Here is a 14,342-nt window from a genome sequence, read left to right as displayed (position 1 = left end):
AGAATTCAAAGAAATCAGCAGACAAATGCATTGTCCACCAAGAGCTCTTTTATTGGCAGGAGGTTAGGGCTCTGCACCCCAGCACAAGGCTTCTTCGCCACGTCCGAATTTCAGTGGGTTTCTGTAGGAATTCTATCAAAAATCCCTTCCGTCTTTAGACTGCTGAGGTGATTCCATAGGCAGGGGCTTAGAAGGAAACACATTGCGTCAGAATCCTAGGCCTGAAGCTAATGTCCACCTGCTGGCCAGGAGGAGTCTCAGCGCACCAAAGCAGCCCATCTTCCTCATGCCTTCCCTGCACAGGGCTGATTCTGTAGCTGCCCTTAGGTCTTCCCGAAGGCTATGTCTCAAGCTTTTTGTCAAGTCACTCTCATGTCAAGTTAGGCTTCCAGGTTTTTCTGATGTTACCTGGTGCTAAGGACTTCTGGATATCTGTGCTAAGTCCTCTTCACTTCTGTCAATTGCTTGTGCTTCCTTCCATCGAACAAAGGCCTTGTTTCATTCCTCAATGTGCCTGATGCTGGCCCAAGTCTTTTGGCACTGCTTGCTTTCCTGTGGCATGTTCTACCTGCCCCGAGAGTAAAGAGGGAGCTGGAGAAGGAGCTTGCCGGGCTGCTCTCCATCCTTTAGCAGCAGTCCTGCTGAAGCGGCCAAGTCGGAGCTGAGCGCAAATGGACCAGCGGTGCACGGGAAGGGTGGGTGGGAAGGATGATCCAGGAACCGTAGGCCTGGCAGCCTGAGCTTGCTAGCGGGGAAGGCCTTGGAGCACATCCTCCTGAGTGCCATGCCACGGCACGTGCAGGGAACCAGGGGGTGGGAAAGCTCTGCGCAGGCATGGGGACAGCTGCGGGTCTTGGCAGGGTGTTGAGCTGGGGTTGCTGTTGCTGGGCGTGTTGGGGAAGGAGTTGTCTGGAAGGTGAGAGGTCTAGGCTGGAACTGGGGTCACTTTGAAGGCAGCACCTGTGCTATGGCACAGCTTTGGTGATGGAGGACTGAAGGAATAGCTGGGACTTTTTCTCTTAGTCATCCTGCTTCTCCTGCAGAAAAGAAGAGGGGAGAGCTCTACTTTCTTGGCCACTTTGATATCTGGAGCAGGGGGAGGATTAGCCCTTTTGCAATCTACTCATTTGTTTGGGCTACTTTTGTAACACTGAGTGGACTTTCATTCCTGGAGAGCTTTGATTCCTTAAGAGAATTAGGCTCTTTCCATGCCTTCCTAGAAAAATGTTTGAATCCAAAGTAAGGTCTTTATTTTTCCTCTGTGTGGTCTTCTGCTTTGCAAAGCGACATTCAGTGGATGACCTTAAGGCAGATGTGTTGCTGCTGTAATAGATACAAAGTATTAAATTGCTGGATTTAAATTGTGTGTCTTAAAACTTTGCAGTGGAAGGTAAAATCCCCTGAATTGCTGGAAACACTTCCAGGGCCTCTCTTTGCATACCACAGTCTTTTCACAGTCCAAAGGTGTTACCTGGACATCTGCCAGAGAGATAAGCGGGAAAGGTCCCATGAAGCATGGGCTGACCACATCTTCACAGCTCATCAGGAGATCCCATACCAATCTGGGCGGAGGGCGGCAGAAACCTTCTGACAGAAGATTCGGAGACTTTTCATGCAGACGTCTTTTCAATTTCTCAGGAAACTCTTTCAGATATCCCTTGCGGACACCAGACATTTCAATGATTCTCTTATGTACACGGTGTCATGTTCTTCGGGTTCTTTGTTACCATCTTGTTTTCGCCTCAGGGTAGAACAATGGTCGAAAACACCTCCCCCGAGACCCCGAATTTGTGGGCAGTACTCCGGAGAGGCACCCTTTTCTGCTCCCGGATTGACCACCCAACATTCGATCCATGTTGTCCTGATTTATCGTAGCATTTCCCGAAATTGCTTTTCAAATTTGTTAACTAAATCTTTGAGTTTGGAAATTGGCTCTGATCATTTCTAACACTGCTTTGAGATGGGAAGGAAGCTTGCAAATCTATCAGGTTCTCAGGCCATTGCTATAAATTTAGGAAGTTGGCAACTTTTTACAACTACTTGAGTTGAGTAACGGGAAGAAAAGCTTTCCTGAATTGAGGATTCTTAAATGCCAGCTCCTTCTATGCCTCTGCTGCCAGGGTGATTTTGTGCTTCAGGAAATCACTCCAAGTAGAAAACAATTTCAGCATGGAGTAAGAGCTTCTGACAGAGACCAAGTGTTGCCAGCACTTGCTCCAGGTGCTCCTGCCAACATCCCCTGTAGGAAGGAGCCCAGCCGCCAGGGCCCGTTGGCTTTGGCTGCCCTGTGGCAGAGAAGCGCCCCGGGGCACAGGTCTCTGGGGCAGGAGATGGCACCAGCGTTGCCAGGGCTCGGCGGGCGGCAGCTCTGCTTGGGCGGGGGCTCCGTCACGCCTGCCGATTTCAGCGCTGCCCTGGCCCCAGGGGTCAGAGCAGCGCCCGTGCCCCGGCCCACAGGTTCCTCATCTGTGTCACACCCGCGGGTTTAGGACGGCCACCGGCTGGGACGTGTCCCAGGGAGGCCGTGCCAGCTTCTGTGCGAGGCCCCGTGCCCTTCCCGCTGCGGCTGCGTTGGCGGCCATGGGGGCTCCTTCTGCTGCCCTGAGCCCGCAGAGCAGGGCAGCGTTTGCCCATGGATTGAGCCGCTGCGAAAAATGCTGTCTCAGGGCTGTCTTAGACACTTGGGGTGAGGGGTTCCTTCCAACCTGGGCCACTTTGGCTGGGCTGGGAGCGGCCCCAGGGCAGGTGGCAGTGTGTGCATTGGCCCTTTGTGACGCGGTGCAGCAGCGCGGTCACCGTGGCTTGGAATGGCACAGGGTGTCCAAGGACCCTTTGTGACACGTGGTGACATAGGTGGTGGCGGTGACGCAGCCAGGCCACATTCCTTGGAGCAGACGGCGGGACAGGACGCGCCAGAGCGGTGCTGTGAGGAGCCCCCGCACAGCGCACTCGTTTGTGCCTGACCCAGAGCTTCTACGAGGAGTGACTCGTGCAGCTGACCTCAGGGCGAGACTGCATGACTTGGTGACTCGGAGGTTTTCCAAGTCATCTCTTATCCCCGTGGCCTGTGGCCTCCAGGCCGGACTGTGGGATTTGGTGACTTGAATCGTCTACGAGGAACCTCCTGTCATCGTGGCAGGAGCCCTTGAGACCAGAGTGCAGGACTTGCTGTCCTGCAGCCTTCCTGAGGCTTCTTCTGCCACAGGTGCTTTCAAGGCGCAAGTGCACAACTTGTTGCCTCAGTGCTTTCCTGAGGCATCTCTCTTGAAAGGTGCTGTGGCATGGCGGGCAGATTTCTTGGCCTGTCCAAAGTGTTCAGGGGGAAAAAAAGCAAAGGCCCTGGAGCTACCCCAGCACAGGAGCCTGAAGAGCCCGAGCGGATCCAGACACTACAGGATGGTGAGTGGCACAGCTGGGCCACAGGGCTGATGGCTGCAGCCAACGTGGCCCCATCCCATCCCGTCCCTATCGCAGCCTGGGGAGGGCAGGGCTGGGCTGTGTTCTCCGGCCTCTCCCGCAGCCCCTCAGCTCTGGCTGCTCTCGCTCTTTGCCAGATGCAGCCACGGACGGCACACAAGAGCAGAGGCCTGCCGGTGGAAGCTTCCGCAGGACACTGAAGGTACCTGCAGCCATCCCCGCCTGGGCTGGGCCTGCTGTCACTGCTCAGCCGAGCACCGCGCTTGGAGCACTCCATGGAACACGTCTCTCTTCCCTGTCCTTTGTTCTCCTGCAGATGATCCGAGAATTCCTGCGCATACGGCGTAGAAACACCAGCAGCACGGCAGCTGAGGGCTCAGCTGAGCCTGACTGTGGGACGACGGAGGCCAGGGCAGAGCCTGATGTCAACACGGATTTGGCTGAGCCAGTAGAAAATTTTGACACTGCATTGAATAATCAAAGGGCAAAGGCTGACAAGGCAGTGGCTGAGGATGTGGCCCTCCAAACGGCTGACACTGGAGAGACTCAGGGCATCAGAGATACTGGCGCCACGGCCACTCCCACTGCCATTCCTGCTCCCGCTGTGGATTTTATCCAGAAGAGTGGTATTCCTTCTGAGCAGCAGGTAAACAGCCTGGGGCCGGGGCTAGAGGCTTCCCAGGATTGTGTGTCATCTCCAGCCACGGCCACTGGGCCCCCTCAGCCTTTGAGGCTGGCACAGCGTGGCAGGAAGGGAAGCGATTCTTGGGGGAAGCTGGTGAAGTTGCTCTCCTAGACAGCGGCCCAAGTCTTCCCCATGCCCTTTCCAGGTGCCAGCCATTGTAAAGAAGATGCACCAGAATCTTGCATCGCATGGAAATGTGGATACCAGGCTGCCCATGAACATCGTGAGGCTGGCTGAAGAACACCCAGCTGACGTGGTGCTGACCCTCCTGCGCTGTGCCCCAACATGTGACAGGTATGGGCCCACCTCCCTGGAGAGCTCAGGCCTCCTCGGCCTTTAGGGCCATGGCCCTGCACGGCCCGTGCAATGGGCTCTGCCAGAGCGGCAGACAGGTCCGGGACCCTCGGGCCCCTCTGTTTCCCGAGCCTGCTGCCGTGCTCCCTCCCTGCCCTTCAGGGCACCGGGGCTCTGTCACCCGGCCCCCAGAGTCGCACAGGGCATGGTAGTGTGGCTGAGATGTCCCTGACACAGAGCTCTGATCCCACAGAGCTGCTGCAATGATCTGGAGAAGCATAGGCTCATCGAGTCCCACAGTGGAGAAGGTTCTGCCAACACTGCTCTGTGTGATGGAGGATTGGCCTCTGCACAGCACATTCACCTCGGATGGGGACAACGATGGCGTCTTTGCCCTGGCTGTGAGTTTCTGGGCATTTGCTCACCCCCAGGTCGCCTCTCCAGCAGCTCTCCATCCTCTCCCTGCCTCAGGCCCTGGGCTGAAACCTGGCCTAAGGGCAGGCTCAGGGGGCACCAGGCCCGCTGCTCCCCCTGCGTCTCCCCTGGGGCCCTGCCACATGGACACCTCGCACTGAGCGCTCTCCTTGGCAACTTCTTTTGCAGGCAACTCTGGTGGTGTGGGTGATTGTCCAGGTGCCTGAGTGCCACGAGGCAATGATCCTTTATTCCTCCCGCCTCTTTGTGGCTTTGCTTTTCCATGTTGTCGTCACCACACAGCAGATGCCACCACAGGAAGTCGATCACTTCTGGAGAGCGTGCCGAGAGGAACACCACCTTCCCAGCGACCCCAACAGGTCTCCGTCCTCCCGTCCTTCCCATGTCTTTGTGGCCAGTGCCAGTGCTCCCAATGTGACCCGGGCTTTGCTCTGCACACAGGTTTGCAGTGCAGGTCATGAAGACCCTGCTCTGCCGGCTGCAGTGTGAGAATGAGGTGATGGCTGTGGAGTCCAAGCATGGCTGGGACACCATGCTCTGTGCTCATACCCAGTACTATGCTGTGGCTCTGCTGGCCAGGTGAGACCCCCTGCTCCCTGCTGTCCCTGGAATTGGTGCCCTGTGCCCGGGCTGCCCCACACAGTCCCTGTGGTCAGTGGCCAGAGGGCCTCGTCTCTTTAGGGACGGCCGAGCAGACTGGAAAAGGCTGGGAGAGGAGGGTGCACAGGAGTGGCCACCTCCCAAAGCACCCACGTCCCCTCCAGGGATGCTGGGGAAAGACTGCACCTCTGGGAGTCAGTCCTGAGAAAAGTGTGCCCCCCCCAGCTCAGGCTCTTTCTTCCTTTTTGCCCCTGACAGGGAGATGCGCCATGTCTTGATCCCTTTCTCTTCCTGCATCGCAACCCGCATGCTCCGACTGCTCAGCATTGAGAAGCCAGGCTGCGATCTGCCTTTCCTGGCATTCCTTGTGGAGGTGAGCCTGAAGAGCAGCGCTGCCTGGCTGAGCTGCCTCCCAGCTCTCTGCCCTCTCGCAGCCGCATCCCTAGCCTCCTGGGATGGCACCAGCGCCCTGTGCTGCTGCTGCCTGGGGCTGGCCCTGTGCAGTTCTGGGCTCCTGCCAGCCGGACCCTGTACCACTGCCCTGTGCCTTTCAGGTTCTGGAGTGCCTGGACTGGACTAAATGTGGTGGCTGGGTCCTGAGGGTCGTGTCCAGGTACCTGCGGATCGAGTGCAGGAAGAGGTGTCGCCTGGCGCTCAAAGGCCTGCTGGTGCTCAGCAAGGATCCCCTGATGGTGAGAAGGGGCCAGCAGCTGAAGCTGCACTGGGGAGAGCAGCCCAATGGCCTGGCTGGGCTTCAGGAGCTGAGGCAGCTGCTCCCAGCTCTCCTGCCTCAGCTGCCCGAGTGCTTTGGGACAGGCCTTTGGTGTCTGGGCCCTGCGGCAGCAGGCTGGGCTTGCAGTGCCTGGGTGCTGTCGCTGGTGCAGCTGTTCACGGCTTCACAGCGCAGCCTTGTGTTCCACACAGGCCAGAAGAATGTGCTGCCTGTCTGAAAGCTTTGTGGATCTGCTGGCGGATGAAGATGGAGTGGTGGTTGCCCTGACCCTCCGTGTCTTTACTAATATGCTGGAGAGCGAAGACATCCTGGTATCCAGCACCACCGCCCCAAAGCTGGCTGAGGCACTGCTGGCGCTCTTTAACAATGTAAGGTTCTGCAACCCGAGCCACAGGCATTGGGTGCTGCCCAGAAACCTTGTGCTGTCTGCATTTTCAGGCCTTTGCCTAGGTGGGCCTGGAGTAATTGATGCTTAGGTTTTTTCCTTTCCTCTAGGAAAATAGCTACATGCAACTGCTCTCCATTGACCTCTTCTGTAAGGTGATGGAGTTGGTAGTGAAGGAGGGAAAAAAGCCCCTGAAGGCAACTGTCAACAAGAGCCTGTACCTACTTTTATTCTACTGCCATGATGAGAACCGGCGTGTGGCAAATGTGAGGTTTTGTGCATCCCTGGGACGGGGGCTCAGCTGCCTCCTGCCCTGCTGCAGGAGGAGGAGGGGGCTGCGTCCTCCTCCAGGCCATGGCACAAGGATGCGGGTCCTTGTGTTTTGGGCTGTGGTGCCATCTCTGCATCTCTGCTGCTCTTCAGGCCTCTCGGGAAACCCTGCATTGTGCGGCCAAGTTCCTGAAGAGGAGGGATCTTGAGGAGCTACTGACAAAGGAACATCCCTTGACTATCAATGACTGCAAGGTAAGGATGGCTTGGAGAAGTGGCAGCCTCAGCCTGGAGAAGATCCGTGGCCGCGGGGCTGGCAGCCGTGGCCCCTGCCCAGTGCTGCACCCGGGGGCTCCAGCCTGCGCCCCACACGCCGCTGCCTTCCCTGGGCCCCGCGGGCTCTTCTCCAGGTTCCTGCGGCCCCGAGCCGGGTGCCCGTGGAGTCCCGGCCCAGCGGGGCTGCGGGCACGGGGCGGCACCGCGGCTCCCCGGGCAGCAGCCGGCCCTCTGCCCCCTCCAGAGCCCGGCGCCAGCGGCTGCTGGCCGGGCCTCAGGGCCGTGCGGGCAGGGGAGGCCGGGGCTGGGCGCGGCCAGAGCCTGGCCAAGGGGCTGAGCCCGCGCCAACCCTTCCCTCCTGCCGCTCTCTCCAGCTGGCAGACGACAGGATCCGAGCAGCCGAGCACCTGCGCCGGGCCCTGCCCTACCTGGAGAACCCACAGGAGTCCCTGCCAGAGGCGGCCATGCGGTTCATGGGTGAGCCATGAGCCCGGGCTCCCTCCCCGGCCCGCCGCAGCTCGGCCCCGGCCCCGGCTGCTGCTGCCCCGGCTGCAGCGGCATCCGGGCCCGGCGCCGTGGAGCCCCGCCTGCCCTCGGGGCTGCTGCCGCCCTCTGGCAGCCGTGCCCTGGGGCGGCAGCAGGCGGCAAGGGCCCGGGCTGAGCCCTGCCGGGGCAGGAGGCCGTGTGGCCACAGGGCTGGCAGCGACGCTGGCAGGGAGCCGTGCCGCTGGGGCCGTGACACGCTCTCTGAGGGGGCAGCCAGGACAGCTTCACCTTCTCAGTCAGGGTGAGTGAGGGCAGCGGGCCGTCAGCGGCTCTGGCGGGGGAAGCTGCACTGCCCGGGCAGACAGCTGCAATCCCCGGCTCTGGAGGCCTCTGCTCCCTGTGTGGATGAGGGCTGGATGGGATGGCCCTGGCAGGAAGATCTCCTAGGATTCCCACAGATCCAGCCTCTGACCATGTCTCTATTCTTCTCTCTTGCAGCCCATCAAACCCAGAGGCAAGACAACAGCTTGTCATGCTCTGAACCTGCAAAATGAAGCCCGCTTTCCCCAGAAAGCGAAACAACTGGGGACGTCTTCTGAATCCAGCAAACCGGTGTCCCAAGAACACACCAGGAGACACTGAAGAGGACAACATCTCTCAGTGCTGCTGGAGATCCACGCACAGCTGAGGCTGAGCACAATTCTCCTGGCTTCACACCTCTCGCTCTTTGTACTTAGCTCCCTCCCTCCAGCCCTCAGACCCTGCCCATCCCCCCTTATTCCTTCCCAGCTCATCCCTTTGCTTGGCCTTGAATTAATAAACACTTTGGCTTCTTCACTTCACCTGCGTCTCTGTGGAGCTGAAACGGTGTAAAATCTGAGCCCTGGCACACACAGGCCCCTGCTGCCGTCCTCTTGCGCGCCGTCTTTTGTGCAGAGACACAGAGGAGCGAGGCCGCGTCAGGCTGGAAAGGTGCCTGTGCTGAAGGTCCAGTTCCACAACACTGTGCAGTTTAAGGTCCTACTGAGCAGCCTGAAGCTCTGGATTTTGGGAGAGCCAACCTGAGGACGCTCTGAAGCCAGCTGTGAGGGATTCCATGGCAAGCATCTACAGAGGGCAAAGGAGCTTGGAATGCTGGAAGCTTTCAAGAATAGCTTGCTGAAAGCACAGCAGTGCTCCATCCCTGCACAGGGTCGGGGAGATGGCAGAAGCAGAGACCATCAGGCCTTAACAGGGAGCTTGGGGTGTGCCTAAGGGCAAGTGAAGCAGCAGCAGCAGCAGCACGGTGGCCGAGACTCGGACGCGTGACCCAGCCAACGGCCCCAGCGCCGTCAGGCAGTGCCGGGATCCCGGCTGCGGTTCTGGTGCCCAGAGCTGAGGAATCGCAGCCCCTGCCTCAGAGGCTGCCAGAAAGCCAAGCGAGTGAGAGCAGAGGGAGGGCAGCCTTCCAGTCTCTCCTGGGCATGGCCGCAAAGCAGCCCCTGCTTCTCCTTCCTCTGCCCGTGTTTGCAGTGTGCTGATGGCAGTGCCAGCCAGGTTGTGCTCTGTCTTCCAAAGGCTGTGGAGAGCGGGCATGAAAAGTGCTGCGTGCACAGCGGAGAGTCCTGGAAGGTGCTGGCGAGAGCGTCCTGCGGGAACAGGGCTCTGGTCTCTGGCCGGGAAGAGCCTGCTTTTGCTGCTGTGAGCACAGGCAGGAGTGGAGGCAGCGGGCAGCTTGTGTTTGTAGAGGGCCTGGGGCTGCATGTGTCAACCTCCAGCTGGAATCACACTGGGGGAAATGCCAGCTAGAGCTGGAGCGCCTGTCCAGAAAGGACCAGAAAGAAATTCAGCCTTGCCAGGGTTTCTTAAGAGTGTCTTGGCATTCCCCAGGAAAGCTTCCAATCTGGGGAAAGGCCTCTGGGGGAGAGGGGCTTGCTGCTGAAGGAAAGCGCTTTCCTAGGAGCTCCCAGTGATGTAGGAACAACTGTCCCCCTTTGGCTCTCTGTGGTCCTTTCAGTCCTTGAGGCCTGTTGCCCTTGGCAGACGGACAAGGGAAGGGAGAAGGCTGTGAAGAGCAGGTTTGGAATCCAGCTGGACCTGCAGAGACCAAGGCAAGCACCTGCAGCAGGGTGTGTTCCCCCCCTTTGGACACAGGTGTGAGCAGGAGCATCTCTGTCCAGCTGCCAGCCCCAAAGCTGTCTTGGAGAGCTGTAAATTCAAAGGCTTTCCAGCACACACGTCTCACATCTTACCTGTCTGCTGTGCTTCAACTCTTGGCAATATGCATTTGCCTCTTGCTTGCTGGAAGCTGCTGCGGCCCAGAGGGCCAGCACCGAGCTGGGCTGTGTGGGCCAGGCAGCAGGGAGAGTCTTGGCTGCTCTTGGTGTGTGCGTGGCCTCAGAAAAGGCTTGGAAGCTTTGCCTCCCAAGGCGCCCTGCTCCCTGCCTCTTCCTCTGCATCTTGGAGAGAACAAGGCAGGCATTTCTGGCAGCTGGGCATTAGCAGGCCTTCAAATGGGGGCGTCTTGTGGAGCAGGCCCAGCTGAGACACCCTGAGAGGAGCCCAGCGCTCCTTGCCCCTCTGCGCTGACACGTGAGCCTTGTCTGCTTTCGGGATGACCCTGGCTGTGTCAGGGGGTGCTACGTGGACACGAGACAGCCGGTCCTGTCCTGCTGGGTCCCAGCAGTGCCTGGCAGCGGTCCTGCCTCCCCGTCAGGATGCCGGCCAAGAGAGGTCCTGGAAGCTGAGGGAGCTGATCTGAAGCTTGCGCGGGTGCCTGCAGCTCAAGGCCAAGGGCCTTCCCTCAGGATAGAGCAGTCCTGAGAGGTCTCTAGAATTCAATGAAATCAGCAGACAAATGCATTGTCCACCAAGAGCTCTTTTATTGGCAGGAGGTTAGGGCTCTGCACCCCAGCACGAGGCTTCTTCGCCACGTTCAAATTTCAGTGGGTTTCTGTAGGAATTCTACCAAAAATCCCTTCTGTCTTTAGACTGCTGAGGTGATTCCATAGACAGGGGCTTAGAAGGAAACACTTTGCGTCAGAATCCTAGACTTGAACCTAGTGTCTACCTGCTGGCCAGGAGGAGTCTCAGCGCACCAAAGCAGCTCATCTTCCTCATGCCTTCCCTGCACAGGGCTGATTCTGTAGCTGCCCTTAGGTCTTCCCAAAGGCTATGTCTCAAGCTTTTTGTCAAGTCACTCTCATGTCAAGTTAGGCTTCCTGGTTTTTCTGATGTTAACTGGTGCTAAGGACTTCTGGATATCTGTGCTAAGTCCTCTTCACTTCTGTCAATTGCTTGTGCTTCCTTCCATCGAACAAAGGCCTTGTTTCATTCCTCAATGTGCCTGATGCTGGCCCAAGTCTTTTGGCACTGCTTGCTTTCCTGTGGCATGTTCTACCTGCCCCGAGAGTAAAGAGGGAGCTGGAGAAGGAGCTTGCCGGGCTGCTCTCCATCCTTTAGCAGCAGTCCTGCTGAAGCGGCCAAGTCGGAGCTGAGCGCAAATGGACCAGCCGTGCACGGGAAGGGTGGGTGGGAAGGATGATCCAGGAACCATAGGCCTGGCAGCCTGAGCTTGCTAGCGGGGAAGGCCTTGGAGCACATCCTCCTGAGTGCCATGCCACGGCACGTGCAGGGAACCAGGGGGTGGGAAAGCTCTGCGCAGGCATGGGGACAGCTGCGGGTCTTGGCAGGGTGTTGAGCTGGGGTTGCTGTTGCTGGGCGTGTTGGGGAAGGAGTTGTCTGGAAGGTGAGAGGTCTAGGCTGGAACTGGGGTCACTTTGAAGGCAGCACCTGTGCTATGGCACAGCTTTGGTGATGGAGGACTGAAGGAATAGCTGGGACTTTTTCTCTTAGTCATCCTGCTTCTCCTGCAGAGAAGAAGAGGGGAGAGCTCTACTTTCTTGGCCGCTTCCATGTCTGGAGCAGCGGGTGGATTAGCCCTTTTGCAATCTACTCATTTGTTTGGGCTACTTTTGTAGCACTGAGTGGACTTTCATTCCTGGAGAGCTTTGATTCCTTAAGAGAATTAGGTTCTTCTCATGCCTTCCTAGGAAAATGTTTGAATCCAAAGTAAGGTCTTTATTTTGTCTCTGTGTGGTCTTCTGCTTTGCAAAGTGACATTCAGTGGATGACCGTAAGGCAAATGTGTTGCTGCTTCTAATTACTGAGATGATATCTTGGTGTTCAAGATGTTCTGCATAGGGGAATCATAGTTCTTTGCTGTATGTTCAGAGGATAATTAATGTTGTCTCGTGGTGACTTTAAAATCTAACTCATTATCTACTTCCATTTAGGCTTGTTTAAATTTGTTAAAACCCAGGACTGATGAGAAGCAGCTTTGCTACGATGCGGTGGTAAATTTCTTTGTTAAAGGATCTAGGAGATCTGCTACTAAACTGCCTTGATAGCTTTGAAAGGGAATTTTTCTATTCTTTTGTAGATCAAAGACATCCTTGAAAGCCCTCATTTACTGACAGTGATCAAAATAGAAGAAGGTGGCAATGAAATTTTGAGCAATGCCATTTCCTTTGCTCTGTACAAAGGCAAATAATTGTTTTTCTGGGTTTGTTTGGGAATTTAATAATAAATGGAAATGGGATGGCTATTTATTCCCTAGAGGAGGTTTCCTTAGAGCAGTGCCATCTCCCTAGAGCTAAGCTCCTGTCACAATGTGGAGCCTGTCTTCTTCTGCTGAAGGGGTGTGGGCAGGCTACAACAGCAGTATGGGATCTCTGAGCGTGGGAAAGATCCAAACCAGGTAACTGGGAAGGCATTTTGGAGAGTCTTGGGGATGCTGGTCGGGCCCCACTTGGGAATCCTGCAGAATCTCCCTGGTGTAGAGGGTGCAGGACTCTGAGCAGCCTGAAGAAAGCCTTGTGCTGATCTTGGTTAGGAAGTGCTCCTGGACCATAAACACATCCCTGAGCCTCCAGCAGCCTCCAGCCCCCAGTCAGGAAGATGTGCATGAGTCTGGGGAAAAAGCCACTTGGAAGAAGTCTTGTCCTGGCAGTGTGAGAAGCAGCGATGATAAATGTGCCTGGTTGTTACTCAGAGATTGTTCCTCGCCTGCAGCTTTCAGCACCAAGGAACACGACAGGGAGAACTGGAACGGGCAGCTGAAGCTGCTGCTGGAATGGAACCAGCTGGACCTGGCCAGCGACAAGATCTTCACCAATGACCGAAACTGGCAGGTGCAGCCCCCTTCTGAGGGAGTGCTGGGAGCTGTGGGGAGGGACACATCCCAGCAGGAGCCACTGTCTCAGCACCTGGGCCTCTGTGTCAAGAGAGTGTCTATTGCTCCCGCACTGATCGTCACATTCCGTTCAGCCTGGAGAAGAGGAGGTCAGACCTCCTTGGCAGCTGCTGCTTCCTCACAAGGGGCAGCTCCCATCTCTACTGTTACAGGGACAGGACCACAGGGAATGGCTGGAGCTGTGCCAGGGGAGGCTCAGGCTGGAGACCAGGGAAAGGTTCTTCTCCCAGAGGGTACAGGGCGCTGCCCAGGCTCCCCAGGGAATGGGCACGGCCCCAAGGCTGCCACAGCCCAAGGAGCATTTGAGCAACACTCTCAGGGATGCATAGGGTGGCATTGTTGGGGTGTCTGTGCAGGGCCGGGGGCTGGACTCCATGATCCTTGTGGGTCCTTTCCAACTCATTCAGTCAGGATAATCCATAGAGCCAGCTCCATCATTCGCTGATGATCCATCCATTCTATCATCACTGGTTAGAAAGGTGATCTGCCCATGCCAGAAATGCTCTGGGCCATCTAGCCAAGGCAATTGTGCACAGAAAAAGCCCCCGGCCTGATTCTGATGAAAGTGTGACAGTGATTGTGTATCAGGCCATAGATGAAATTTACATGTCTCACATGTGATCCCTCACATTTGCTTTTCCAGTTCTTCCTAGGCTGCTGACCTTCAGGATGTGACGTTCACAGCCCTGGTGAAAGACAGGCCCAAATTTGTCTGGCTCTTCCTGGAGAACGGCTTGAATCTGCGGAACTCCCTCACCCCAGGGGTCCTGATGAAGCTATACACCAACAACTTGAGCAGCCTGGTGTTCTGGAACCTGCAGTTTGCCAAGAACTCCTACAACGATGCCCTCCTCACCTTCATGTGGAAGATGGTGGAGGATTTCCAGAGAGGTTTCAAAAGAGATTACAAAAACAGCAAGGAGGAGATGGAGATACAGCTTTCAGTGAGTGAGGAGCATTACCACATAACCATCACCACATAATAAGTCATTCACTCTTAACTGCAAATGTCAAGATTAAATGAAATATATGATTTGCAATTGTTTTTTGCTTGTAGCTTACAAGCTTTTCTTGAAAATGTCTTTGTTTCACATTAACTTTTTTGATTAACCAATTCCAGGCAGTAGACAGAAAGGTGGTTTGGGCCCTCTATCCTTCACATGTTGTACCTTTAGAGTTTGTAAATTTCTGCAACCAGCTCGATTTCTAACTCATGACTTGTGATGTAACTCCTTTCAGTTTTTATACAGCAGATATCATTTCATATTTCAATTGGAACTTCATATTGTTTCTAACACAATTAGAGGAACTCTAAACATAATGGTAAAATCTTTGTGTACCCAAAATAACCTCTAAATGGTTTCAGTATTATGGAGCTTTTTATTCAGAGCAACAACAAATGGCCTTTATATTCTTGATTTTAACTACAGAGGAAGGGGAGGAAGAGTGTGTGCAGTCTGCTCTGCTAGATATGATTGCAGGACCTTGCTCATCAAACCATCTGTTTACCATGACAGCAAAAGCTGCT

General features: G+C 56.0%; 1 protein-coding gene across 1 annotated transcript; it reads left to right on the top strand.

Annotated features, from left to right (window-relative positions):
• The first annotated feature begins 12,230 nt into the window (after window positions 1-12,230).
• On the top strand, window positions 12,231-13,797 carry LOC136289069 (transient receptor potential cation channel subfamily M member 8-like). Its single transcript, XM_066182534.1, has 3 exons — window positions 12,231-12,282; window positions 12,634-12,752; window positions 13,468-13,797. The coding sequence occupies exons 1-3, from the start codon at window positions 12,231-12,233 to the stop codon at window positions 13,795-13,797; spliced, it is 501 nt and encodes a 166-aa protein (XP_066038631.1).
• Window positions 13,798-14,342: the final 545 nt, after the last annotated feature.

The sequence above is a fragment of the Chamaea fasciata genome, unplaced genomic scaffold (assembly GCF_029207755.1).
Source record: "Chamaea fasciata isolate MVZ Bird 193981 ecotype frontalis unplaced genomic scaffold, bChaFas1.0.hap1 SCAF_4, whole genome shotgun sequence".
Taxonomy (NCBI): Eukaryota; Metazoa; Chordata; class Aves; order Passeriformes; family Sylviidae; genus Chamaea; species Chamaea fasciata.
The sequence above is the reverse complement of the archived record's forward strand: the minus strand, read 5'-3'. Positions and strand labels throughout refer to the sequence as shown.